Consider the following 25,348-nt stretch of genomic DNA (forward strand, 5'->3'; position numbering starts at 1 on the left):
TTTAAAAGGGCTATTTGTGTCTTCTCAAAGACTAAGCCTCACAATCAGATTATTTTCATCTTTAATTGATTAAGCAATACTTGTTAATGCACCTCTCAGGAGGCAGCATCATGTAGCACTTCAAAACATTTGTCTTTGTTCAGAATTTTAACCAACAGGATCTGGATTTAACTCGTTAATTAGGGTAGATATGAATTAACTCATTAAGGTAGATGTGAATTTTGCCCTCTTGCTTCCAAAATAGTAAAAACCACCTTTGCAGCTTGTTTTGGGACACTACATAAGACCACTAATCATGTATTTATTTGTTCCTATGAGTGGAATTTATCCCAGCATTTAAGAATTATTTGGAATTCAAGTCAGCAGAAGGTCACAGTTTTACTCTCCATTCTTCTGCTCTTCCTGTGCATCCTCAGACTCCTGCATGTGGATTTCAGTTCATTAAACTGTAAGATCAGAAATCCAAAGTCTCTAGATCACAAGCAGTGTATTGGACATGGCTGGACATGGCATTTCTGGTCTGTACTCCTCCAGGCTGGCGTTCAGAAGCACTGATAATGAACATTTCATTGTGCCTTTCAAAGTTGATTCTGTCTGTGTGATCAACAGGCAGGAAAATGGGCACAGCTGCCCGGGACAGTTCCAAAGGGAGGAATTTTACAGGAACACCACAGCCAATAATAGAATTTTGTAAGCCTTGATGTAGTATCCAGCTGCTGGACTGAACTGCTTCCAAACCTTGTCGTTTGATGGAGTCTCCTCCTTCCCCAGAGCCCCAGGTGCCCCCCGGTCCGAGCTGGCACATCCAGAGGCCACTCCTCCTCCTCTCTCGGGTATTAAACCAGCCCTGGATGGCTGAGCCTGCAGGAATCCCATTCCTCCTGTGCCAGGGCATCCTGAGCTGTTCCTGCACAGACCCAGCACGGGACAGGCCCAGGGAGTCGCTGTAAGTGAGAAACTGCCTTCAATTTCTGCTCTTTCCTGGCTTTTTAACCCAGATTTACACCCTATTTGTCCTCTTAGGTATTCAACATCCAGTGTGTTAGCAGCTCTTTCTTTTCAAGGTGATGCCAGCAATGTATTACCAGCTCTGATTAATTTGGGGTTGTTTAAGTTTGTTGGTTTTTTGGTTTTTTTATTTTATTTTTTTTTAAGGAGGCCACTTGAAATAAAGATGATTTTGTAGCATGTACCAAATTATAAGGGAAAAGGAGTAGGAATTTAAACCTGTAGGAAAAGTTCTTCTTTTCCTTTCTATTCCCCGGTGGGAGATGCAGCTGCTCAGTTTTTGTGCTGCTCTGGCAACAGCCAAGAGCTGCAAGGACTTAGTTGAAAAAGTAGTTGCAGAATAAAGTCAGTGTTGGCTGATGCATAGCTCAGATGTCAGCTCTCTCCTCTGGTCCTTCCACAAGGATCAAAACATTCCCTCTTGGAAGTATTTTTTAACAGCAACAACAACACAATCAGCATTGAAATTTAACCCGGAAAGAATCTTCTGTGGAGTTTTCAGTTATTTCTCTCATTAGGTGAAAAATACAGGGAAAATGAGTGAGGGAAGGTACTGAGCTGTAATGCCAAGAGTTTTCATAGGAGTGCAGAATTGGGGAAATTTCCTAAAAGCTGATGAGGTGAGATAACTAAATCCAGTGTTTTCTGAACATCAGTCTGCAGCAAGTGTAGTATATTTTTATATGTATATATGTAGTATATACACTACCATGTGCAGTATATTTTTGCCCACACACCCTCAGGAATTTTAAGTTTACTCAGGCATTTACTTTTTATAGTTTCTAGAAACTATATAGAGTATATATAGTTTCTATATATACTAGTGTCCTGTGCCTTGTTTACCATCATGGCAACAGATAAAATCAAAAACATTGCTGCTGCTTTTCTCCTTTCCTTCTGGGGGAACCCACAGGAAGAGAGAACCACCTGTCGGTAAATCTCCTTTTTTAAGTTTGCCACATCCTTTTTGCTGCACTGGGGACTTCACCAGAATCTCTCTAGTATTTGCTCTGGCAGAGCTCAGCATTGGATGTTTTCACCTGGAGACTTTGTTTGGAATTGTGGCTCTGCAGAAAAAGATGCAGCAAATCCAGGAGAAACTGATCTAACCCAGTGAAGAGGAACTCTAGAACCAGGTTTAACTGCTTGCCTTTCACCTCCAGCAGGAAGGTTCCTGTAGAACAGCAGGAATTTCTGCTCCAATGGATAAAAGTCTTCACTTCACGATCTGTGTGATTACAGCCATGCTGCTCCTGAGGGAATCAAGCCAGGCAGGTGAGGAAAATGATCCAGAAATCTTGGCTGCTCCCAAATGTGATTTTGTTCCTCTTCAGAGCATTAATTCTTTCAGTCTTTTTCTATCTGTGCTTGCAGGGTTTTGTCTTAATTTAAGAATTTGCTTTCAAAGTGGTTGTTAAGAGACGCCCAGGTGTTGGGGAAGATGAAATAGGAAAGCCTTATAAATATGATTACCTTACAAAAGATGCTGAGAATGTGGAAAGTATAAGCGAGATTGAGATAAAGACAAGCTTTGAGTTGAAGAATAACTAGGAAACAATGGTACAGCCGACTGGAGGTAATCTCCCTTCTTGATGAAACAATACCCTCTGCCTGCAGGCAGGTCCAAGGGTCAAAGCAGGTCCTGCTTGCTTGGCAGAGGGTCCAAAAAGCAGTTTTTAAGGTTTAAAATATAACCCCGTATGATAATGAGATGATTCTTACAGGTTGTATGTAAATGTTGTAGAGTTTGTAGCTTGTCCTAGATTGGTTACAGAGAATTAGAATATTCAACACAGAAGATGATTTATTGTATTGTAAGTGGCAAATCGCTCTCTTTTTGCCTCTCTCTCTCTCTCTCGCTTCTCTGACCTGCTTTGAGCTGTGTCTTGCAGCCCCAGCAGGCTTCTCACACCCACTCTCTTTTTACAATAAACCCCCATGCTCTAAAATCCAACTTCAGAGATCTCTTGTTTCTAGTCCATCCTCATAACCAAATCCTAAAGAGTTAAGTCCTACACCCAGGGCTCACCTTATGGCTGTAACTTGGTGAGTGGAGTGTTGCAACAAAGTGTCTGATATCACCCAAGTGTTTTGCTGCTCCAGTTGAAAACCACATGGCAGAGATGGGGGAAGATAAAAAAGCCAAGGGAAAGGGTGGGTTTAGGTGTCATTATTGTGGTTAAAGCAGCACTTCTTTGACTTTTGGTCCCTTAAGCTGCAGCAAGACACGCTGAGGGTGGGGTAGGAAACTGAGGTGATGTGAACAGTCCTGACCAGTGCCAGGAGCTTTTCCCCCAGGAATTCAGCTGGAGTCTCCCACTGGAAGGCTGGGCAAGCTCAGCATAGCAGGAGCAAAGAAAAAGCTGATTTTTGCAGCCACAGTCACTTCCTGCAGCCACCAACCTTCGGGCAAGGGAGGGATGAGCTCCTTCCCTTTGTCCTGTGCTCCTGCAGCCTCTCAGGAGGATTCCCAGGACGAGACCTCACTGCTGGGAAATGTCAGTGCCATGAACTGGGGTTGGTGCTGCAGCCCCATCACCCCTGGGCCTTTCAGGAGAGCTCACAAAGGGGCTTTCAGCTGCGAGCTGGAGCCCTCAGAAAGCTCTGCTGCCTTCCAAGGAACCCCACAGGCCCTCCAAAAGCTGCTGCTGCTGCCTTTAATGAGGTTCCAAAGGGAGACAAGAGAAGTCCTTTGTGAAGATTTCCAGCCCCCATGGAGAACTGTGGTGGAGAGGGAGAAAAACAGGTTTTGTTTTGCAATAATGTAGAGTTCAGCACCGGAGAAGGAATAATAAATACATAATGAATGAATATGCTGTTATATTTAGTGAAGAACTCACAGTTTTGCTTGAAGGAGTGAACACACTCTGCATCTTTTGGTTTATCTTGAGGGTTTTTTGGCTTTTGCAGTGTGAATTCTCTGATTCCAAGGAGCAATGCTAAGCAGATTCTAGAAAAATCATCCTGGGCAATTAATTAGCAACATATTGACAAAATTGTGGTTTTAATTCTGCATCTCAGATGCAGAACCTGCCAGCAGTAGGGGAAAGAAAAATAAGAAAACCCAGTGTCTGGGAAGTGGGTAGTGAGGAGCTTTTGGCTGTTCAGGGGTTTTTTCCTCAGGGAAAAATGGGGGTTTGGCAGGAATGGGGAAACCTTGGCTGTGTGAGGAGGCAGCAGAGCTGGTGCTGCTCCTCCCTGGGGAGGGCAGAGGGGGAATGATGGACTGGCTGTGGAGGATCCATCCCCAGAGGGTGAGGGACATGAAGTGACATCACTAAGTGACATTAGAACCTCCTGCAGCCCCACTCTGCCTGGCTCTGCCTCCCTTTGTGCTCTGGGGGAGGAAACAAAGGCAGTTTGGGAGCTGAGGGTGCTCGTTCTGATTATTTCTGATTATTATTATTGTGAAAGGAGGGCATGAAATGCCACTTTTGAGGAGCTGTGCCCCACACGAATCTGACTTTGTTGTTGTGTTTTTCCAGGAGCTGGGAGGAATGATGATGCTATGAATAAGGTATGTTTGAGTTCCCTAGTGCAGAGCTACTAAGGAAGGCATAGGGCAGATGGTCTTACATTTTAAATTCAAAAATAGTGGTCAGAGTGTGCAAAGATTTTAATCTGTGAAGAGTTATCAAGTGCACTGCTCATGGCTGGCTGTGAGTCTGTGTTTTTTTTTGTTTGGTTGGTTTTGAGGGGTTTTTAAACTCATTTTTTTTTGTGAGAGATAAAAATGCAGTCATGCCTCAGGGAAGAACCTTCCAATAGCCCTGTCTTCATGGCTGGTAGAGTTGGGGAATTTGTGATCACAGCTTGCAAGGCAAAGCTCATCCCTCAAACCCTTCCATTGCACAGAGAGAATTAAACCAGGATCATTTGGCTCCTGGAAGGACTGAGGTTTCTTTTGCAGATCTTGAACTGCATATGTTTATATATTTATATATTCACACACACATATACACATCCTCTCTCTCTGTCTAGAAAAATCACCCTGTAATTTTAGAATAAACAGATACATTTAAGACCAAAAAACCTCACAGAATTCGATGCTTCACTGGCAAAAGCTTAAATAGCTCTGAAATGGCTCTGTAAAATTCAAAGATTTAATTCAGAGATCCACACAGAAGTGAATCCATGTTTTCCTCTCCTCCTCCTCTCAGGTTTCCAACTGTTCTGTGTCTCTTGGAATTGCTCTCTAATGAGACCTTAATTGGCTGCTAATTCTTTTGTCTGCAGCATGAATTGGTCCCTTGGGAAGGCTGTGCACACCATGTGAAGAATTGTGGCAACATTTGAAGTGATTTTTGTTTGCACCAGGCAATAGAGAGAAACGCTGTGATTTGTTAATTAGTTAGGAACGAGCATCAGTCACTGCAGCTCAGGGAGCAGATTTAGGGCTGGTTTAACACAGGCACAGCCCCTCCATCCCCAGCCTGGTGGGGTCTGAAAAAAATCCAACAGAAATCCAATTGTTCCTTCATTTTCAGGGCGCTGACTCCAGGGGAGCTGTCGAGGGTCTTCCAACCCTGACTGTCACAACGATCCTGGTAAGGCTGTGACAGTGGCAGGGAACAGCTGGAGCTGCACTTTGCTTTTCCATCCCATTTCTGTGCAGGTGGTGTTCTGGGCTGGCTGTGGCACTGCTCTCCCTGCTCCTCTCAGTGTTTTGGGGGTTGGCTTGGGGTGCAGAGGTGCCAGCTGTGGGCAGAGGGAGGCTTTGGGGGCACAGGGTTGTGTCAGTGCTCTGTCACACACTCTCTCCGTGCTGAATGACACCCTCAGTTCTCTGTGTGTTGGTTCTGCCCTGCTGCAAGAATAATGTAAAGGTCACACAGGGACAAAACCAGGCTTTAAAGTCCCCCAAATGCATCACCAAGTGCTCCAGACAAGCAGAACCTGCAGGAGAAGATGCAGCACTGAATATTCTGATCCTGATGTTGGGTCTTGCCCGCCCTGTGCCCCTCACCTGAGGCTCTGATGGGCCAAATGAAAAATATTTGGCTTTTAGGCTGAGATTTTCACTTATTCCTGTGGCATCTGTGACCTGCAGGATTCAACTGCCACATGACTGCAGGGAATATCTTCCCAGTCTGGCTGTGTTATCCCTGCATTAGTGTGGAGAGGAATAACGGGGAGGTTTGCCGAGGACTGGTTTAACTCCAGTTAACTGGTTTAACTGGTTTAACTGAGTGTTGAGGGAGCTCAGGAAAGGTGCAGCTGTGTGTGTCCCTCCCTGGCAGGAGGATCCCTACGTGATGGTGCGAGGAGCAGAGCTGGAGGGATACTGCATGGATCTGCTGGGAGCCCTGGCGGGAATGCTGCGCTTCCAGTACCGCGTGAAGGTGGTGGGAGATGGACAGTATGGAGCTGTGGCTGCTGGTGGCAACTGGACTGGCATGATTGGAGAAATCCTCAGAAGGGTAATCCCCAGCTTGGGTTCTGGTGAACTCTGCAGGAGCAGCTCTTGGGCTGCTTTAGGATTTGCACGGGGACAGAGGAATGCAGAGTTCTCCTGCCTGGGGTGTAGAACTGACTCAGGGTTGGGTTTGGCCTGCAGAGATGGAAATAAGGCTCAAGGAGACAGGAAATCATAGCAGGAAACCCCTGTCACACCCAGCAGGCAGCCCTGTCTGCCTCTGTTTCTCTGCAGCCTGTGAGACACTGCAGACACCTTGGCAAAACTTACCCTGAGTTTAACCCTTGGGTCAGACTTGTTTAACTCAGAAAGGCAATGCCTCAGAGTCTTCACAAGGTGCTTGAATGCACATTTCACCCCATCAGGTGCCATCCCCTGTGGCTGATGTTCTGTCATCTGTTGGGACACTTCAGTTAAAGTTCTTTGCCCTTCCGAGCTCAGTCTGTGCCCAGGTCTCAGATAGAGAGAGACAGGAGCAGCCTCTTGTTTGGGGTGAGCAAACCCAGCCTGGCTCCTGCTGCAGGAGGAAACCAGAAGCCCCAGATACCAACCAGCAGCTCTCTGAATGATTCCAGCTGGAAAACTGTCCTGTTCCTTGGGGCTCACATCCCATCACTGCTGACATGCAGAAGTGATGCCATTTCAATACCTGTCCACTCAGCTGGGGAATCACCTGCTGGAGGGAGAGAAATGTTTGAGTGACAGAAATGTCCCCTGGTCTGGGTGGTTGATTGTTTTTATCTCCTTGGCAGGACGCTGACATTGCAGTGGCTCCACTGACCGTCACCTCAGCCAGGGAAGAGGTGGTGTCCTTCACCACACCCTTCCTGCAGACTGGCATTGGGATCTTGCTCCGCAAGGACACAACCTCCCAGGACATGTCTTTCTTCCACTTCCTGTCTCCTTTCAGCAAGGAGACCTGGACAGCCCTTCTGTTTGCCTATCTGCTCACCTGCTTCTGCCTCTTCCTTGTTGCCAGGTACAAATGCATTTGTTTCACGGATTTTGTTCAAGGCTTTCTCACCTGGGAAGAGATTAGGAAGTCCCAGGGAGCATTTTGCTTTGAGGAACTTCCTGTGCAGGTCTAATACAAGGGCTAAGAAAGCTTAAATCCTGTTAGATTAGCCAGCATTATGAGTGGGATCTCCCCAGGAAGAACACTACATCTCTTGATGGGGATTATTTTTATTTTATTTCCCTCTGAATATCTGGTTTTATCCTGTCATTTTTCCCACAGACTGAGCCCCTGTGAATGGAGTGAGCCAAAGAATGAGGAGAACCACTTTACCCTCCTGAACAGCCTGTGGTTTGGAGCAGGAGCACTCGCCCTGCAAGGTGAGCTGGGAGGATGCAGCAGAGCAGCTCTGGGAGCTGCAGGGTTTTTAAACTCCTGTGACACTGTGATGTGCTTGTGGGGCAAAAGGTGCCTCAATAGGGACACTTGGAGCACTGAACCTTCCATCTGGGAGGCTGGGATTGTCCATGTGATTACTCCAGCTGGGCAATCACTACATTTTCTGCTGTACCCATTGCCCTGGGCAATGCCCAGCTGACCATGGCCTGGCTGCTTTGAACAGTGGAGTTTTTTGCTGAAGCTTTGGCCTCTGCTGCTGCTTCAGCCCTGCATGGCAGCCCTGCTGCTGCTCAGACCAGCACCGTGGGGCTCTCCAGGCTCAGGCTCTGTGCAGCTGCAGGGCAGAGTTTGCAGTTTGCCTTTATTTATAGGGAAATCTCTAACTTGGGCTGGTGGAGCTGCAGTTCTTGGTGTGTCTCTGACCCCACATCCCTTCCCCTGTGATTTATTGGGATTTCTTGGCTCCCCCGTGGTGCAGGTGCCACTCCCCGGCCCCAGGCGCTCTCGGTTCGTGTCATTGCTGTGGTCTGGTGGCTCTTCACCCTGGCCCTGCTGGCTGCCTACATCGCCAACTTCACTGCCCTGCTGAGCTCTGGCAGTGAGCAGCTCCCCATCCAGACCTTCGAGGACCTGGTCAAGCAGAGGAACCTGGAGTTTGGGACACTGGAGGGCTCCTCGACTTTCTACTACTTCAAGGTGCAGAGAATCTCTTTGTGCTCATACACAGGGGCTGGAGAACACCAATTCATGCCTTCTAACCCTTCTAACCCCTACAACACCCTCAGCACTGGTGACTCTCAGTTCTCCTGTAATCCTTCAAATCCTATGATTACTGTTCTGTCCATCCCTTCCTCCACCTCTTCTCACAGGAAAGCAGGCACAGAACTCTTATTTTTATTCCTTATTCTCCTTTAAAAAGCTCTCTACTCATCAGGGGCTGCCCTTGTGTACCTTGAGCAGCAAGTGCCATCTGTGACACTTGTACCCCTGTGTTGGGGACAGTCTGTGCTGGCAGGGGTTCACACATGGTTGAAGTGTTCTTCTCCAAATTGTTTTACAACCCTTGCACATTATAACCCTTGCAGATTTTTTTTTATTTTTTTGGTGGCTGTTTCACACCTGAGTTTGTCACTTGGGATTTTTGGGCTGCAGAACTCCAAGAACCCCATCCACCAGATGATCTATGAGTACATGGAGAAGAGGAGGGAGCACGTTCTGGTCAAGACCTACCAGGAGGCTGTGCAGCGTGTGATGGACTCCAACTACGCCTTCATCGGCGAGTCCATCTCACAGGACCTGGCAGCTGCTCGCCACTGCAACCTCATCAGAGCCCCCGAGGTCATTGGGGCCAGGGGCTTCGGCATTGCCACCACCCAGGGTGAGTCCCTGTGCTCCTCTTGTGTCCCACAGCTCCCTGGGATGGCAGAGCCTGCAGGAGCAGTGACAGGGCAAAGGGCCTGAGCCATCACTGCTGTTGAGGGTGACCAGACTGAAAGTGCTGCATGGCAGGGTGGCAGCTCTGTGGGGAATTAATATTGGCACTCCCTGGCTCTCATTCTGAGCTCTGATCCACAAATATCCCATCTCCTGAGGTGTCCTTGGTTCCTGTGGGTGTGTTTGGTTTGGCCTTGGCCCCAGGCATGCTGACCCCCCTAAATGGAGTGAGCAGGAGACAGTTTGCTCTTGTTGACTGCTTGTTCTTCCCAAAGTCCCTTCACTCTGCCCTTATCCTACACGTGTTACTGGGTGGTCCCAGGGTGGTTAGCTCTGTGGACAGGGCAGGGGGGTTGTTAGCCAGGAAGAGCCCTTGGTGGGGCTGTTGTGTTCAGCAACACCTCTGACATTATTAACAATGTATAATTAAACCACATTAAACTGGGAGCTCTGCCATCCTCCTCTCTCCTCTCTCACTGCCCAGCCTCCCCCTGGACCAAGCCTCTGTCCATCGCTGTCCTCAAGCTGCGCGAGTCGGGTGACCTGGATTACCTGCGGAACAAGTGGTGGGAGAGCAGCTGCCTGCGGCAGAGCCAGGACCGCTGGGGACCCCTGGAGCCACCAGCACTGGGGGGGCTTTTCCTCATCCTGGGCATTGGCCTTGCCCTCGGTGTCCTTGCTGCCCTGGCCGAGCTCTCCAGCAGCAGCCGCCGAGCAGCCGCGCATGCCAAGGTGAGCTCTGGCTCCTGTCCTGCCTCCCTGTGTCCCTCCTGTCATCAAGGTGGGCTTTGTCCCCTGCCCTGAGCCCTGTCCCCTGCCCTGAGCCCTGTCCTGCCTCCCTGTGTCCCCTACTTCACCAGCATTTCCACCCTGACCTTGGTTTTCCAAGGAAAGCTGTGCAGAGGGGCAGGGGTGAGGGGAGGCTGTAGTTTCTCCTTAAAGCACCAAAATGTCAGTTTCTGTGGGATGGGCTTGTAGCCTGAATAACAATAATAACAAATTGACGTAACAATAATAACCCCCTACCCACCCCAAAAATGTTAAGTAATATTCCCTGTAATCCCAACAGCCAAATTGCATTCCACTAGTGTGGGTGTTAGGACAGTAAATGATCCATAACAAGTTTATTCTCAGTGATGGCTGTTCTTCAGTCATTGGACAGGGAAAACACATGTAATGAAACTGCTCCAGTGTCTCAGTGCCCCTTGGTGCTCCTGTTCTCCAGCCCTCCCAACACTGTGCACATGGGAAAGGTGGATCCACAGAACAACACACCCACAGCCTTCTCTCCCTTTCTCTTTCAGAAATCCTGTTGCTCTGTTTTCACAGAAGAAATCTGCACTCGTCTACGCATAAAAGCACCCGCCAGACAAAGCCAGGAGACGTCAGGGAAGGCAAATGCTTAAGGATTTTTTGCTTCAGGAATGGGTCTGGGTTAGGGCTGTACCATGTCTAGGAGCTGTATCAGTGTAGGAAGATGTTTTTCTGCTAGCCTAGAGTGTTAGTTTGCTAAATACACACAAAGAGTACTTCTGGAGTGGTGGTGGAGCTGCAGGCTGAAGGAAATTAAGTGGCTTGGAAGAATTTAAATTGATAAGGGATAGAGTGGAACTGTGACAAACTGATATCTGGAGCTGAGCTGGCCAGGATGGTGGATCCATGTTTAGTTAGAAGTTCACCCTGTAAGTCCATGAAGGCCTGTAGAGGAAGTGACTGGGGACAGGTTAATGTGCAGCCTCTGCTACTAATTGCTGTGTGAGGAACATTCGTGGAACATTAAAGCTCTTGTCTGTTGTAATCAGGAACAGCAGCTTAAGCATTGCAGCTATTTAAGCCTTATCCTGCCCTGTGTGAGCAGGAGGTGCTGGTCCTTGGGAAGGTAATTCCTAAATCAGAACTGACAGTGCTGTTGTTTAACCCCAAACAGGCCCTCCCTGCACCCCAAACCTGAGAAGGGGAGCCTCTGTCCCCAAGGAACCACTGGAGTTAAGAAATGCCAGGCAGGGCTTGTCCTTTGTCCCTTCCCATCACGGGATAAGGGCCACTGGTGACAGAGAATGTTTTGTTATTGAGGATTCTCAGTGGAAATCCATCCAGCACCAGAGCAGAGAGGGAGTGTGGGGATGAGTCAAACACAGCAGTCCCAGTGCCCTGCAAGGGGAGATGTGAGGGTGTTGGCATCACTCTCCTGCTTTCAAAGAATGGTGCAAGTTCAGGGAGCAGTTTTCTCAGCTGCATGTTAAACACTTTCCTCATTAAGCTGTTTTTCCTTTCAGAGATGAGATGACAGAAGCATGTAAGTGTTAGGGCAAATTGGTGGTTAAATCACTCAATTTGTGCACTGCACAGCTGAAGGAGGGAAAAAGCAAATTGGGTTCCCTGAGAATGTCTGTAATTACACTGCAGAAACAAAGACACCAATCCTTGTCAATCCCACCAGGGATAACTGAAGGCAACAGAAACCAGGGGACCTCAGGCTGGGAGGTAACTGGGTGATCCCAAATCCAGCACTGCACATTCCCTGTGAGGGGAATTTAGTGAGACTCAGCTTCCAGCTGCTGCTGAGGAATTCAGTGTAGCTGCAGGATTCCCTCCCACCCACCTGCTAATGGGATCAAGCACAAGGTTAGCAATTCCAAGTGTTGGGAGGCCAGGGCTGGTCCTTATCTCAGCCTGAGCAACGTCTGTGGGGTGAGAAGGTGGATCAGCCCTTCCAGCAACTGAGCTGCACAGAGCAGGAGAGATTTAGGTAAGTCTAAAAGCTGAAAATGCAACGTCAGGTTCACTTAGCACTTAAAAACTATTTGGTATGTGCCGTGTCACTGCTGGCAGAGTAGGCAGAGATGTATAAAAAAGGTTTTCATTGACATTTAAATATATTTCTATATGAATGTCTCACAGAACAGAAAAATAAAGTCTTTTCATCACAAATACTGCAGCATTAAAATAAACACTTACCAAAATAAACAATGAGTGATATACATATATATATTTGAGTGTGTAGACTATAGAGTGAATCATATTGTCGCTTTTTAAGTCACAAAAGCACAATATAAATACGGAATTTCCTGTGAACTCTTTTCCCTGTTGTAATAAAAATACATTCTTTACAGTTAAAGTAAAACTAGTGCAAGTCCATGGGCCGTGCCAGCTCCATCATTTACAGGGCACTTCATACTTGAAGATGACACTGAAGATTTTGCCCCCGAGGCGGTCGGCGAGCCACGAGTTCTTGATGACAGCCAGCTTGAGGCTCTCACACTTGAGCACGGCGTAGTAGTTGGTGTGGATGGCTCTGCCCATGCCCTCGATGACCACCAGGTCTGTCTGCCGCTCCCTCACCAGCACTGCCAGGCCCTGGTCCAGGCGGCTGCAACAGAGTGACCAGAGTGACCACAGGGTGACCACAGAGTGACCACAGCACGGCCACACGTCAGCCACACCTCCAGCTGCATCCCAGGGCTGCTCCCAGCTGCCAAATGGGATTCTGCAGTCACTGGTGCCCACAAACAGTGGCATTTCAAAGCCAAGGGGAGTGATGGAAATGTTGAAATGCACCCAGCTTGGGATTCTGACACAGGTAGGTTGTGTCTCCAACACAGGAGCTGATCAGAACAGGTTAAACAAGGTGAAGTGATATTTCTGTCCCAGGGGTTTTGGCCACCTGCAGGATGTGACATTAGCCAAAACCTGCCCTGCTCCTGACTGTGTCCTGAACACAGACACCCCACTAAGGGCCAGCAAGCTGTAAGGCCTGAGCAGTCACAGCTCTGTAAATCCACACTAACAACTCCTAATGGGTGTGCAGAAGTGATTCCCAGGGGGAAGGGGGGCTGGGATGCTCCACAGCCAAACCTCTGACCATCCTGCAGCTGAGGGACACAAACCACACAGTGGCACTTTGTCCTCATACCTCAGATCCAGGCATGGAGAACTGGAGCCTGTCTGAACCAACAGCAGCTTCTCGTCCCTCAGTGCAGAGCTGTGTTTGAAAAGACAAAAACATTAAACAGCTGCTTCAGCAGGGTTGTGCACATCTGGGAATGAGCCAGGGAAGCAGCAATATCAAAGCCTCTTTTGCAAAGGCTTCCTTTCCTGAAGGGACTTCACTAGGAAACACAGTGTTTCCTTGAGCACAAGGATTGCTCAGTCAGCCCTGCATCCTCTCCAGGGGACACCCTGTGTGTGACATACAGGGCTTTGCCTCTATTGACACAGAAAATTCTTGGTGGAGTAGCCTGAGTGCTTGTTAGGGAAGACACAACAAGAAATGTAACTATGGGTTTGCCAGAAAGCTCCAATGTCTACATTTTTCACCTTAATGAAAGCAAACATTCTGCCTTGGGCTGAAGCAGCAGGTCACACATGCTGCTAAACAGTGACATAAAAAGCCAGGCTGTGCCCAGGATGCTGCTGTCCCCCAGGGAGGTGTGACAGATGTGGTACTTACTGGATCACAGGGTCCATGGCCGCGATGCGCTCGGTCACAATCAGGGACTCGCTGTAGGTGACGTCGTTGAGGGCAGGGCCAGAGTTACAGGCCAAAATCACCTGCAGAAGGTGCCAGCAGAAATCACACAGTCAGGCTCTGGCATTCCAGCTGTTTGGATGATTCCCAGTTTGGCAGAGAAGTGTCCTGCTGGTGGGCAGTGACACCTTCCAGCAGTTACCAGAACTCCAGAGGAATTCTCAAGGAAAACCACTCACCTCTGTCCCTCTAGAAAGGAGCTCTCGGACAAAAGGAAAGACTCCTAAAATTATGTCTATCCCACTGTTATCTGCGAAAATTAAGGCACATTTATGAGGGGGACCCTCCTGCAAGAGAAAACCAATGCATTCAGGATGGAGCACCACTCACCTCAGGGAACAGTTTGTTATTCACAGCTACTCCTCCAAACCCCCACATTTTATACCCTCAAACACTTTGGGTCTCTGTAGCAGTGAACTCCCAGCACACAGCAGTGACAAACAGGAAAATGGGGCTCCCTGATGGTGTCTGTGCACAGGGCTTTAAAACAGTGAGTTGCTGTGCTGTGTTTGAGACAAACCTCTCAAACTGCAGCAGTAAAACCTCCAGCTGCCAGTTCAAGCCAGGCCTAACTGCAGAGTCAGGCTGTGATCCTGAACACACTGGGTGCCAACTGGACCTACCTTGGAGGGTGTTTTAAGCCAGCCTGGTGCTGGCTGAAGAGGATTCCCTTCTGCCAGGAAAGGGCAGGATGGACTGGGGGGGCAGTGACATCCTAAAATGAAAAGATAGTGCCTATTCTCCATTAACCTCTTCATTTGTTCTCAACCTGATGTTTTGAAACTTAAGTTCACTCCAGTTCAGAGCAGCAGCAGAAGTGAAAAATGCTTAATTCCTAATAAAAAGCTGACAGGACAGTGCTTGTAGTTCCCTAATTATCCCTGTAACACAAGATTAGCTGGTGCTTTGTTTTAGGATGGAGCATGTAATGATTTGCCACAGTCTGCTCATCCCCAACCTTTAGGCTGCCTTTTCCAACACAGAGATTTACACAGACACAAAAGCTCTTCAATTTATCTTAATTAAATGGTAAAAGAGATCACATGGGGAGGAAAAACCCCTTTGCTAATTGATAAGTTAATTACTTCCAGCAAGCTCCTACATTAATGCCAGTTTTAGGTTGGCTACTCAGAGGGAGGAACAACTCAAACACTACATTTTGCCCGAGGTTGTGAAATTCAGGGGTCTGGGTGGAAAGAAGTGCCCTGATAAGGAGAGGATGCTCTGGAGCAGCTCTGGGCTCCAGTGGGAATTGAGGGAAGCAGCTCAGTAAGTAACCAAGTGTTAGACTAATTCCTTTATTCCTTTCTTTATGGTAGATTATTGGGATTTGTTTTGGGCTGTCTGAACAGAGTGCTGCTCAAACCCCACGATTACCAAGCTGGTTTGATTATTAAGTGTTTCATTAGTGGGTTTAGGGCCCCCCAAGGTCATACCTTCAGTCGCTGCAGCCACTGGCTGTAGGAATCTTCCAACCAGGGACGTTCTGTGGCACAGACAGAGCAGTGTCAGCATTTCTTAGCAACAGCCACTAATTCTGATCCACCCAAACTCTGCATCTGCATTTAGACAACCTAACAAGCACTAATGATTCCTTGTCATTAGCAGAACCCCCACAAACATTCCCACTCCATCCCCTCATTAACATCCAGCCCAAACCACCACCCTGGATCTCCTCATACCTTGGAGCTTTGACTTGGCTTCTTCAAACCCAAACTGTGGCTCAGACTCCAGAACACTGGAACAGGAGAGAAACAAAGGGCACACAGTTCAACACCTCCATTTCACAGTTCAACACCTCCATCTCACAGCAGTGTCATTCAAACATTTCTTTACCAGCTGCCCAGCAATTTCACTGCACTGCTTGTACTCGGGGTGTCTGTGGTCCCAGGACTGGGAAATGTATTTTGTGTTCATGTTAAAAACAAAAGGCTCAGCTGGACATTAAATCAGAGTTCTGATGCTAAAAGAAAACAGCCTCAGTAATGTACAGATGTTTGCAGGCAGGAGGTTACAAGCAAAAAAGACATTTTTGAGTCTGCAAACAACCACAAAATGTAGTCCTGACTTACACCAGCTGCAGGGTGTAACAGTGCTGCACAAATGCTGAGGGGGAGATTGGGGAAGCTTATTTTTTTAGGAAAAGAACCACAATTGGACATTGTGTAGCTGAAAGGTGCTGTTAAAGGATGGAACACCTACTCTGAGACTGCCTTTGCTCCCCAGTCAAAGACATTCCCTGCCAGAAGTCCTTTCACCAGTGCAAACTGCCTCTCCTCCCAGTCCAGGGCATCCAGGGACTCAATCACGCTCTGGAAACACTTTAAGGCTATTCCATTTTCTTTCTGCTTTACCTGTAAGACAGACAGGAAACACTGGATTTACAGACCAACATTTCTTACCCATTCTTGGCTCTCTCAGTCCAAAGACCACATTCAAGCATCTCCTTTGTTTGTTTTGGGTTTTTTTGTGCATCATCCCAAATGCTCAGCAGCTTGCAGTTTTTTTTTTTCTCTGCTTTGTCTCCAGTGAGAACAGTGTTACTCAGGGTGAGTTTTCTTAGAAAATCTACAATTATTCTGGATACCAAGATCTTTTCTTGGCAGTATCTTGTCTGAATTACCAGACATTATCATCATGGTCACCAGGAGCCTATTTGGGTGAAAGGATTTATATCCCATTTCCCAGAGCTGTTTCTCCTCCCCAGCAGCTCACAGCCAGTGCAGGATTGTTTCCAAATCCCTCCCCACTGAGCCATCACTTGTACAAAGTTTCAGAGTATTGCAAAAGTGTCTTGAACTCACCTTGGAATAAGGATCTGGAAAATTGAACTCGTTCAAACAGTGTTCCCTTGTATCCAAGAGACTTCTGACTGTTAAGGTACCATATGCACTTTAAAAGGGGAGAAGGGGGAAAAAACCAAATTAATTATTTTAAACAGAAAAAGTTATTTTTCCCTCTGTTTCCTCTGTAAGTCACAGCCCCTCACAAGAGCACTAAAGGTGGAAGTCACAGGTGCTAAACCAGCTCTGAGGGGTAAATCTACAATATTAAAATTATTTAAATACAGGGAGGGAATGTTCACAATTAACTTGCTGCTATTTTTAATAACCATATACAAAATTTTAATAACAGTTTTTCTGCCAAGATATATTTTTTCTGTTTAATTCCAACACATGAAATCCAAAAGCTCTGTGCAGAGGGTCTGATGTTTGGCACAGTAATTTCCCCAAGCCTTCAGCTACTTGTCTTTGTTTGCTCTGCTTCAGAACCTGGTTAGCTCTAGGTTGGCTCTCACTGTGCTCTGCTCAACAGAAGCAGCAAGTGATGCAGAAGGGAAAATAAAATAAAACCACTTACAAGGGCTGCTGCCTGAGTGTCTGGAGTTTATTCCAGTATTTCTGTCGGAATTTCTCAGCTCTCTCCTGTGCATCCACAGAGTCTGGCTGACTGGCTGCAGCTCTCTTTGCCACCTGGCAGAGAAATGAGGCAACACCAAATTAACTCTTCCTCCTTGTGAACTATCTGAAGTTCAGTCTGAGCAATAACCCCTCCATCTGCCTCCCTGTTCTGTGCCTGCAGCCTGGCTGCTCCCTCCCACACAGCACCTCCCAGCTTCCCTTCATTCCAAACTGTAAACAACAATTTTAATGCCTCTTTTCATCCCAAAAGATTTGGAGTTTGTTTTCCAGACTACTTTCAGAAATTAAGCACAAGTTCTAAGTACTTAGAGGAGGTGGAAAAATAATGATGCACATACACCAAAGGAGAAACAGGCAGAAATTTAATGGAGCACATCGACCCCTTGTGTTCTCTTTTTGTTTACTCCAGTGAACTGCCTGAATCAGCTTCAGTGCAGAAAAAATAACTTGTGTCTGATTCAGTTGTGCTCTTCCCATGGAAAAGTGTCTGGGAGGCAGCAGGATTGCTCCCAGAGCAGGAACAATCCAAGGATCTCTGGCCTTTGGTTGTGTAACTGTCCTGCCTGCAGCTCTGCACAGAGAGCTCCAAGTGCCATTAAAGAGAGAAAATGCTTTGAAAACACCTATAAGAAAGAAAGAAAAGCACCACAGAAGAACATTTCTGCCTTTGAAGTGGCCAAGCACTTCCATGAGAGACTGGGGCAAAGTCAAGTGCCTCTTACAGGGAAAGAGGGGCTGCACTTCCAGAGGGTGACACAGCAGGAATATTTTCCAGGACAAACATGCTGCTGGCACAAATTGGTTTGCTGAATACCTGTGTCACCCACACAGAACTGTTTTGTGACACTTACCCCATCCAGTGCCTCCTCAAAGCAGGTGAGCCAGTATTTTCTGGCCATGGCATCATCTGTGAGGTCAACAGTGTCTGGGATATAGGTGGAGGGATCTTTCAGCAGTGGCAGGTTAACAAGTGGTCTCTCCAATCTGTCCATTTCCAGCATGTCAAACTAGGGGAAAAAGGAAAGAGATTGATTAGAACTCACCCAGAAATTAATTCACAACAAATTAAATTAGTGCAAGGGCTGCACAAGTCCAGCCACAGTTAAGGCTAACAGATTTGCAGACAATATGTAGGTCATCATAATTATAGGTCATCATAAATAATCCAATTCCCTCTGTGGATTATTTTATCCATGCCCACCCTATAGAGAGAAATGATCCAGTGTGAAAATAATCTATTGTGAAAGCAGAATTTCTGTACTGTCAGTGAATTAAAAGATGGCTGGGCTTGTGCTCTTCTGCCCAGTGTTGTATTTTTCTTCTCATGGGAAGCAAATTAACGCTGCTTAAAGATGGTGGAACATCAGATTCCAAATTCTGCAGTATTTCAGCTGCAGCAAAATCCAGCTGCTCCAGTGGAAGGGTAAGAGACAAACATTCCCCCCAGTCTGGAGAAGGAGAGTAAGACAAAGTAGCAGCCAGTCTGTTTTATGGGTCATTCCATCCAACACCACTCAGGACAACATCACACCAGGCTGGTCACTCCTCTGGACAAGCAGCAGTCCCAGGGGCAAAAGGCAACCAGCTGGACAATAATCACCTATTGGCAGGTCAGCACTGCTAGGACACACCCAGGGCTAGAAAAGAGAGCACATACTGTACCACTCCGTGTTCTCTGCATGGGGTAAACATCAGGGGATGTGCTCATAAGCCCAGAACTGCCAGCATAATTCTCTCCCCAGCTGTACTGGTTTGGATCTAGAAAAGAGAAAGACAACAGACACACATAAACTGAAAATAAAACTGGAAATACTCCTGTGAGTGAGGCTAGAGCCAGCTCCCCTTGTCTTTAAAAGCAAACAGAATTTTTCCCTCTAACCCCCAAAAGAAATGTTTCAACCACTCAGTGAGTTACCTGCTCCAAAGAGCTTCAACCTGAATGAGACAAGAGACAATTAAAGTTCTAAAGTCATTCTTTTTAACCCCATTTCCTTGTCATTAATCAGCATGCCTTCAAAGCACTATCACTGAGCATTTATTTCTAAATCTAGATCCATTATTAACAAAATAGAATTACAGAACCCTCAAAGCAAAATGTCAGTTTTAGAGAAACACTGAAGTTATTTCTAGATTTGCTTTATTTGAGAAAAAGTTTAATGAGCTCAGATGTACAGTTCATGCTGCAGAAGCAATGTCTTTAATTCCTCAGTAGCTGGTTCCTTGCCCATCTCTATCAAACGGGCAGGAAAAGAATTCCACATCCATTTTTTGGAGGTGTATTTGATACTTACTGAACTAAGTACCATTACCAGCCTGTGGCTGTGCCACTGTAACCAATGCACTGCCTGGCTTGCCAGTACATCACCAGGGAAAAGGGAAACTGAACAGGCAGAATTCCACCACAGCACCCTGTATCCAAGGGATCTGCACAGAAGGGTCTCCTCTGTGAGGCTTTTCACTCCCAAACAAACACAGTTTGGAGATGCTGGTCTTCCTCAGTACATTAAAGGAATTCTGCAGTGGCCTCTTTAAGAGGGGGAAAGATCTCCAAACCCACGTTTCCCCTGGCTGGATTTAGAGCTGTGACTGCTCTTTGCAGAAGTGCAGAGAAGAGAAGAGAAGAGCCCAGTCCTGCTGCCTTCTCAAAGGTGAGCAGGAAATCCAGTGAGAAATTAGGATGTCCCTGCCAGAATGTATAAAACCAAAGCCCAGCATCTGTGTTTATTAGTGCCAAATGGATTTATTTAGGCAACAGCTTACATGCAGCCTCTTAAAAAGAGAAACTTGGACAGTACACTGACATTTCAGAACACAGCATATACAGAACAGAGCAGTGCTGTACTTACTGTCTTGTTCAGCTCCTTTTAAAAATGCCCCAATGGCTCCCAGGTAGCCTTCATGTCTCAGGAACAATGCCTGAACCTCTCCCTGCCACAATATGAAACATTGCAATTGGATGGTCCCTGAGGGCTAACAGGCACTTCTTTGTCACTAGTTTCACACTTTAATTTAATAGAAACAACTAGAAGATGGTAATAGTCATTTGTGCTACATTCTCACACATTCAGCAAGTTTAATGCTTCTGGAAAAGCTCGGGGAGGAGCTGCTCACACACATCATCCCCCAGTTAGCAAACAGCTGGAAAACACCCATGTGCTCTAAGGCCTTCCCTGGAAAACACCACTGCATCATTCCATGAATATTCAACTCCTCTTGCTTCAACAGGCTGGAAATACACGGTTGTGTGATTCCCAAGTGTTGTCACTGCAGCCAACACGTTTGGGACATTGCTAACTGTGTTTATTTCATTGCACTGCTCCTCAACACCACACAGACACTGCATTATCCACAGGCAAGGATTTCCCCATCCAAACAGTGCAATTATTAACGTGAAATACAGGAATGCTGGGGAGAAGAGCCCTCCATCCTCACAGCAGGGCCCCTCAGCTTCCCCAGGCTGGGTGAGACATGGCTTTTTCCAAGGAATTCACCAGAGATTGTGGGAAGAGCTCACCCTGAGGGGAGCCACGGGCAAACAGCAGCTCCAGCTCACAGGGAGGTTTGGATTCCAATCCCTGGTAAAGTGTTTCTTACAACAACCTAAAGCTGCAGTTTTGCAGTAGTTTTCTTAGGACTCAAAGTTTTACAGAAAAGGACAACAATGGTGAAATAAAGAGGGGGAAAGCAGCACACAGGAGTCTCTTGCATGAAGCACTGAGATGAGAAAAAAAATGGTGTCATCTACTGCATGAAATTCCCAAAGTGCAGGACTAATCCACCTGTAACAACCATTAAGGAGCTTTTGGACTGAACCTTTTTCCTAGCCAAAAATCTTCAGTATTTTCCACAGCTTTAAAACCTGCAAAGAACTTCAGCTTGGTTGATTTGGGGTTTGATTTTCTCTTTAATAACAAAACCCCACTGATGCCAACTGTCTCAGCAGAACAACCCCACACTGCATGGCCTGGGGGTGGAAAGATGCAAATCAGCAAGAGGAATTGAATAATGATGGTGACTATCTAAGAGCACAGTGAAAACTCATTACATGGAGCTACAAGACAGACTGTCAATCAAAAAATAATAATAAAAAGAGAGAGAGAGAGGGAGGTGGGGAGAGAGAAAAAGGGTCAGACACAACTCCCAGGCATTTCACATTGATTTCATCCCTCCCACAACACATCCCTGCCTTACCTACCTAAGGAGCAGCCTTCTAAGCTTACTTCATGTGCAAATTCATTTATTAAGGTATCCCAACAGCCTAGAAAAACAACTAAAATGTGCTTTTGCTGGAGGAATCCCTGTGTTTCCCTTACCTTGGAGAAGAAGTTGATGCTGTAGGTTATTGTGCGCATGGTGACAGGGTGGCCCCGGATAAAGAATCCTCCAAAATAGATTTTATCCAGGTTGTGCAGTTTGGCATAGAGGCAGGCCAGCTGACCAATGTCATTGCTGATCATGTGCAGCAAGCTTTTGGCCATATCTTCTTTGGAAAATTCTGAAAGGGGAGGAAGAGTAAAGCAAGTTACACACAGCTGAGGAAGCTCTAAGGCTTCTGTGCTGTTCTAACTGAGCCTGCAGCTGGGGGAAAAGAAAAATACAGGGTTGGAGCAGTTTTCTTTATGTGTGGAGAAGGAAAGTGTTACCCCCTGCAAAAATCTCACAAATAAAATGTAGTTCAAACAAGGAGGAGTGTGATTTGATTGAAGACATCAGGAAAATAAAAAACCACCAAAAAAACCTCACTAAGCCTATGTGAAACATTTCCTGAAAAAAAAACCAACTTCCTGGATGGCAAGAATCCATTTCTTCTCTCTAGGAACCTCGGGTGAGGTTCATCCAGCCCTCTTGGCCTGAGATGCACTGCAAGCATTTCATTAAGATACTGCAAATAAACTGCAAACTGTAGTAACTCCCTGCCAAAGAGCCTTTTTGGAGCCCAGAAAACCACATCTATTTCCCACAGGAATCAATTAATCCCAGGCTAGCCAGACAGCTATTTTTAAAATTTTCCCTAGACTTAGGAAATCCCAAACTGAAAATTCAAATGTCTGCTTGTAAAGCAGTGCTGGACAATATTTTTAATGAACATTGTGCAGATCATGAATGAAGCTGGTGATTATTTTCAGGTCTTTTTGCATGAGTAAAGCTGATTCCCAAGGGCCAGAGGAGGTGGTTGGGTAGATCTTTTCCATCCCAGTACCTTTGTCTGCTGTTGTGGACTTCCCAAAGCTGCTGGCAATGAGATTCCCACTGAGCCCCAGGGTCTGGTAGGCACCTCCATACACATCCTTCACCAGCATGTCCACGTTGGTGTGTTGGCCCTTTGAGGCCAGCTGCAGCAACTCATCAAATTTCTGAGGGTGAGAAGCACAGTTAGCACAGCTGAGCTGGACCAGAGCTCTGCAGCATCTTTACTGACCAAAACCAGTTGTAGAATTAACCCTAAAACAGATTATTTCAATTACAAGATGTATCCAGAGTCCATATCTGATCAAACAGAGAGAGCTTAAGTGGAACTCCTTTAATGATGAAAAACACTATCATTCTTATCTGCAGATATTTTGTTGGATTTCCCCTGAAAACTAAGGTGGATCAGCAAATATAAAACAGTCAAAATCCTCATGCACTGCTTATCTTGGAAGTCAGAAACACAGGAAATGAGAGAAAACAGAATTATGTCTTCTTGAAGCACAAAAAATAGTAAGTTCGACAAAAAAAAGACTCCATGTGCCTCTACTGCTGCAGAATATGTCTGTGTCCCTGAAATTAAACTTGCAGGCAAGCTGCATTATCCCAATACTTGATTTATAACTCTGCTAACTCAAATTTCTTCTACAAAACCAAGGCAGAATTAAGACAGGCGCCGTCATGTTCTACGATTTCTTCTTCAGGAGCACCAAACAAAAAGCACAACCCGGGTTGTGCCCTCCTGTTGACATTTTCTTATCTGGTGCATTTGTAACTGTAGCTTTTCCTGCCCTGCTGACATTTAGGACACTCACTTCAGCCAGGTGGCTCTTTGGGAAGCCCAGCATGATCTAAGAGCTGGGCTGGGCAGGACTAAGTCAGGCCTTGCTCTGGCAAATCATCAGCCCAGGATTTAAACTCATGTTGGCAACCAGAAACCAACCAAGAGGCAAAATTCCTCCTCTCTGCTTGTAAACATTTTGCAGCAATTTTTTGCTCCCTGCTTCCTTCTGCAGACAATATTGCAGGACCTGGGCTGGCATTTCATGTTGAAAAGAGAACAAAAAAAATTTTTGTCACTTTGAGGAGGCTCTTTGCATTAAAGACATCACCTGTCCTTGAGCCCCAAGCAGGATTGCTTTTGGCCACAATAAGCATTTTCTAATTCTTGTCCCTATATTCCACCAGTATCTTTTTACATGTAAAGCTTCCTTTTATGCATCACAAGTGCCAAAAATATGAACACAAGTCCAGGACTGCCTTGTTATCTAACATTCCAGCATTTCAAGCTTCCTCCCAGCATTTCCTTTAATACCACCCTTAAAACAGACACTTGATACCTTTGTTTTGGTGAGCAGAGCTCCAAGACCCCAGAAGGTTCCACCTCCAATTGAGCTGCCCCCAATCCATTCGAATTTGTCTTCTGTTTCTACCTGTCAATCAAACAAGGCAGATTTGTCTGGAAAGTTCTGTCACAACGCTGAACACAGATCTAAATGTGAGACAGTGCAGGGTTTTGGAACAGTGGAATCAGTGTGGGTGGAATCCTTTCATGGTGGAAGTGGCAGGGTAGAAGGGCACAAAGCACATATTCACACCACAAGCAGTTTTGGGAATCTTTGTATTTAATTCTTGGCTAATAATCCTAAATATAGACATTAAATTTGGTCTCTTCAACAGTGTGACAAACAAACGTCAAAAATCACTTTGATCTGACAGCCTTTGTCCTCATCAGGCAATACAACCACTTCTCGAAACACCAAATTAAATGCTATTTTAAAAAAATTCTGGTAGTGAATAGAAAAGCATTCTTAACTATAAAAAATAGAAGTAATTTTTTAAAGCACTATTTCCTTTTTATACCTTGCATTACCCAAGAAGAAACAAGTACAAATCCTTAATAAATTCTCCCATAAAACATTTTAGCCAGCACTCACCTTGACTATAGAGACCCCTGAGCCAATGTTCACCAGCAAATACGGGAAAATGTTGGGGTGGTTTGTCTGGAACCGAAATTCTGTGTCTGAGTCCTTCTGGTATGCAAACACCTCATGGGGGATGTTCCTCAGCACGAAGTTGCACCCCTTAATTAGGCAGGTCATTACATCTTCCTTATCAACTCTGAGGGGGAGGAAAAAGCCTTCAGTAAACGTCCCAGCCCTGCTGATAAGGCAGTTTGGAGCAGCAGTTTACACAGACTTTGCAGACGGGAATTTTCACACCACGTGGCTCCAGTCCAGCTCATGGAAACATGAAACCTCCATCTGCACATGGTCTGGTGCTCCCCTCCCATGGCACAACTCCAGCCTGGAGTTCTGTTACACAGTAACTTTAATCATGTTGTCATTACAAATAATCCTGTTTGCTTGTTTACATTGCTCTTTCCTGCCCTGCTCCTTTCATGGGCTCTGCGCCCCTGCAGCAAAGTAGGTCAGGAAGCTTAGCTGGAAATTAACCTCAGAAAACAATTTCCCAACATGGAATAATTGTCTGTTGCTCTTCCCCTGCCTCCTAATAAAGCACAGAAGGCCCTCTCCACATTTCAGCACTTGTTTATGAGATTCAAGGGACTGGGAAGAGCCTGCAATTGGGATTAGCAAACACAGAAGAAGAGATTTCTCCCAGGAGTAGCAGGATCCACAACAGGATGTATCCCCAGTGTGCAAACAGATAACAGAGTCCAGCTTATGAGGAGAAGTAAGTAATTTGCAAAGACAGTTTAAAAGATGAGCACAGCCCTCAGGGGTTGAGGAATGTACTACACAGAACACACCAGGAGAGATGCCTGAAAGCTCTCCCCAGTGATGTTTAATACTGGAGTAAATGAATGTTTTTTCTACACTTATAGTCTAGAAGGTGTGAATTTATAGGCACCACCATCTGTAGCTTTGATGACTGTAGTCTCTCTATTGATAAGATGGCCTTTGATGAAACCTAGGCAGGTTTCAGTGTAAGCTTTCTAGTATTTGGTGTTCGATAAGGATGTTTGAACAGTAAAT

General features: G+C 46.2%; 2 protein-coding genes across 3 annotated transcripts in view; one reads left to right on the plus strand and one right to left on the minus strand.

Moving 5' to 3' along the window:
* Positions 1–12,199, plus strand: LOC146428259 (putative glutamate receptor). Of its 2 annotated transcripts, none has more exons than XM_085079973.1 (11): positions 1–946; positions 2,175–2,283; positions 4,494–4,525; positions 5,496–5,555; positions 6,249–6,428; positions 7,177–7,403; positions 7,662–7,759; positions 8,257–8,474; positions 8,931–9,156; positions 9,697–9,944; positions 10,517–12,199. In XM_085079973.1, exons 2-11 carry the CDS (start codon positions 2,211–2,213, stop codon positions 10,616–10,618), a joined length of 1,464 nt encoding a protein of 487 aa, XP_084936099.1. In that variant the 5' UTR covers positions 1–946; positions 2,175–2,210; the 3' UTR covers positions 10,619–12,199. The 2 variants fall into 2 exon arrangements, with proteins under 2 accessions (XP_084936099.1, XP_084936098.1); XM_085079972.1 differs by having other exon boundaries at positions 2–946; positions 2,172–2,283.
* PANK4 (pantothenate kinase 4 (inactive)) overlaps positions 12,183–25,348 on the minus strand; it is a 16,885-nt gene continuing 3,719 nt past the window's right edge. Inside the window, exons 4-19 of the mRNA XM_085079971.1 lie at positions 24,287–24,470; positions 23,690–23,782; positions 22,363–22,516; positions 21,476–21,657; positions 20,009–20,090; positions 18,820–18,920; positions 18,014–18,169; positions 17,101–17,213; positions 16,545–16,632; positions 15,943–16,094; positions 15,423–15,478; positions 15,177–15,226; positions 13,920–14,027; positions 13,663–13,763; positions 13,126–13,194; positions 12,183–12,582 (exon numbers count right to left, since the gene is read on the minus strand). Of these exons, the coding sequence (XP_084936097.1) occupies positions 12,369–12,582; positions 13,126–13,194; positions 13,663–13,763; positions 13,920–14,027; positions 15,177–15,226; positions 15,423–15,478; positions 15,943–16,094; positions 16,545–16,632; positions 17,101–17,213; positions 18,014–18,169; positions 18,820–18,920; positions 20,009–20,090; positions 21,476–21,657; positions 22,363–22,516; positions 23,690–23,782; positions 24,287–24,470 (1,903 nt within the window). The 3' untranslated portion in view covers positions 12,183–12,368. The remainder of the gene's footprint in view (positions 12,583–13,125; positions 13,195–13,662; positions 13,764–13,919; positions 14,028–15,176; positions 15,227–15,422; positions 15,479–15,942; positions 16,095–16,544; positions 16,633–17,100; positions 17,214–18,013; positions 18,170–18,819; positions 18,921–20,008; positions 20,091–21,475; positions 21,658–22,362; positions 22,517–23,689; positions 23,783–24,286; positions 24,471–25,348) is intronic.

This window comes from Lichenostomus cassidix, chromosome 21 (assembly GCF_008360975.1).
Source record: "Lichenostomus cassidix isolate B80296 chromosome 21, HeHo_3.0, whole genome shotgun sequence".
Classification (NCBI taxonomy): domain Eukaryota; kingdom Metazoa; phylum Chordata; class Aves; order Passeriformes; family Meliphagidae; genus Lichenostomus; species Lichenostomus cassidix.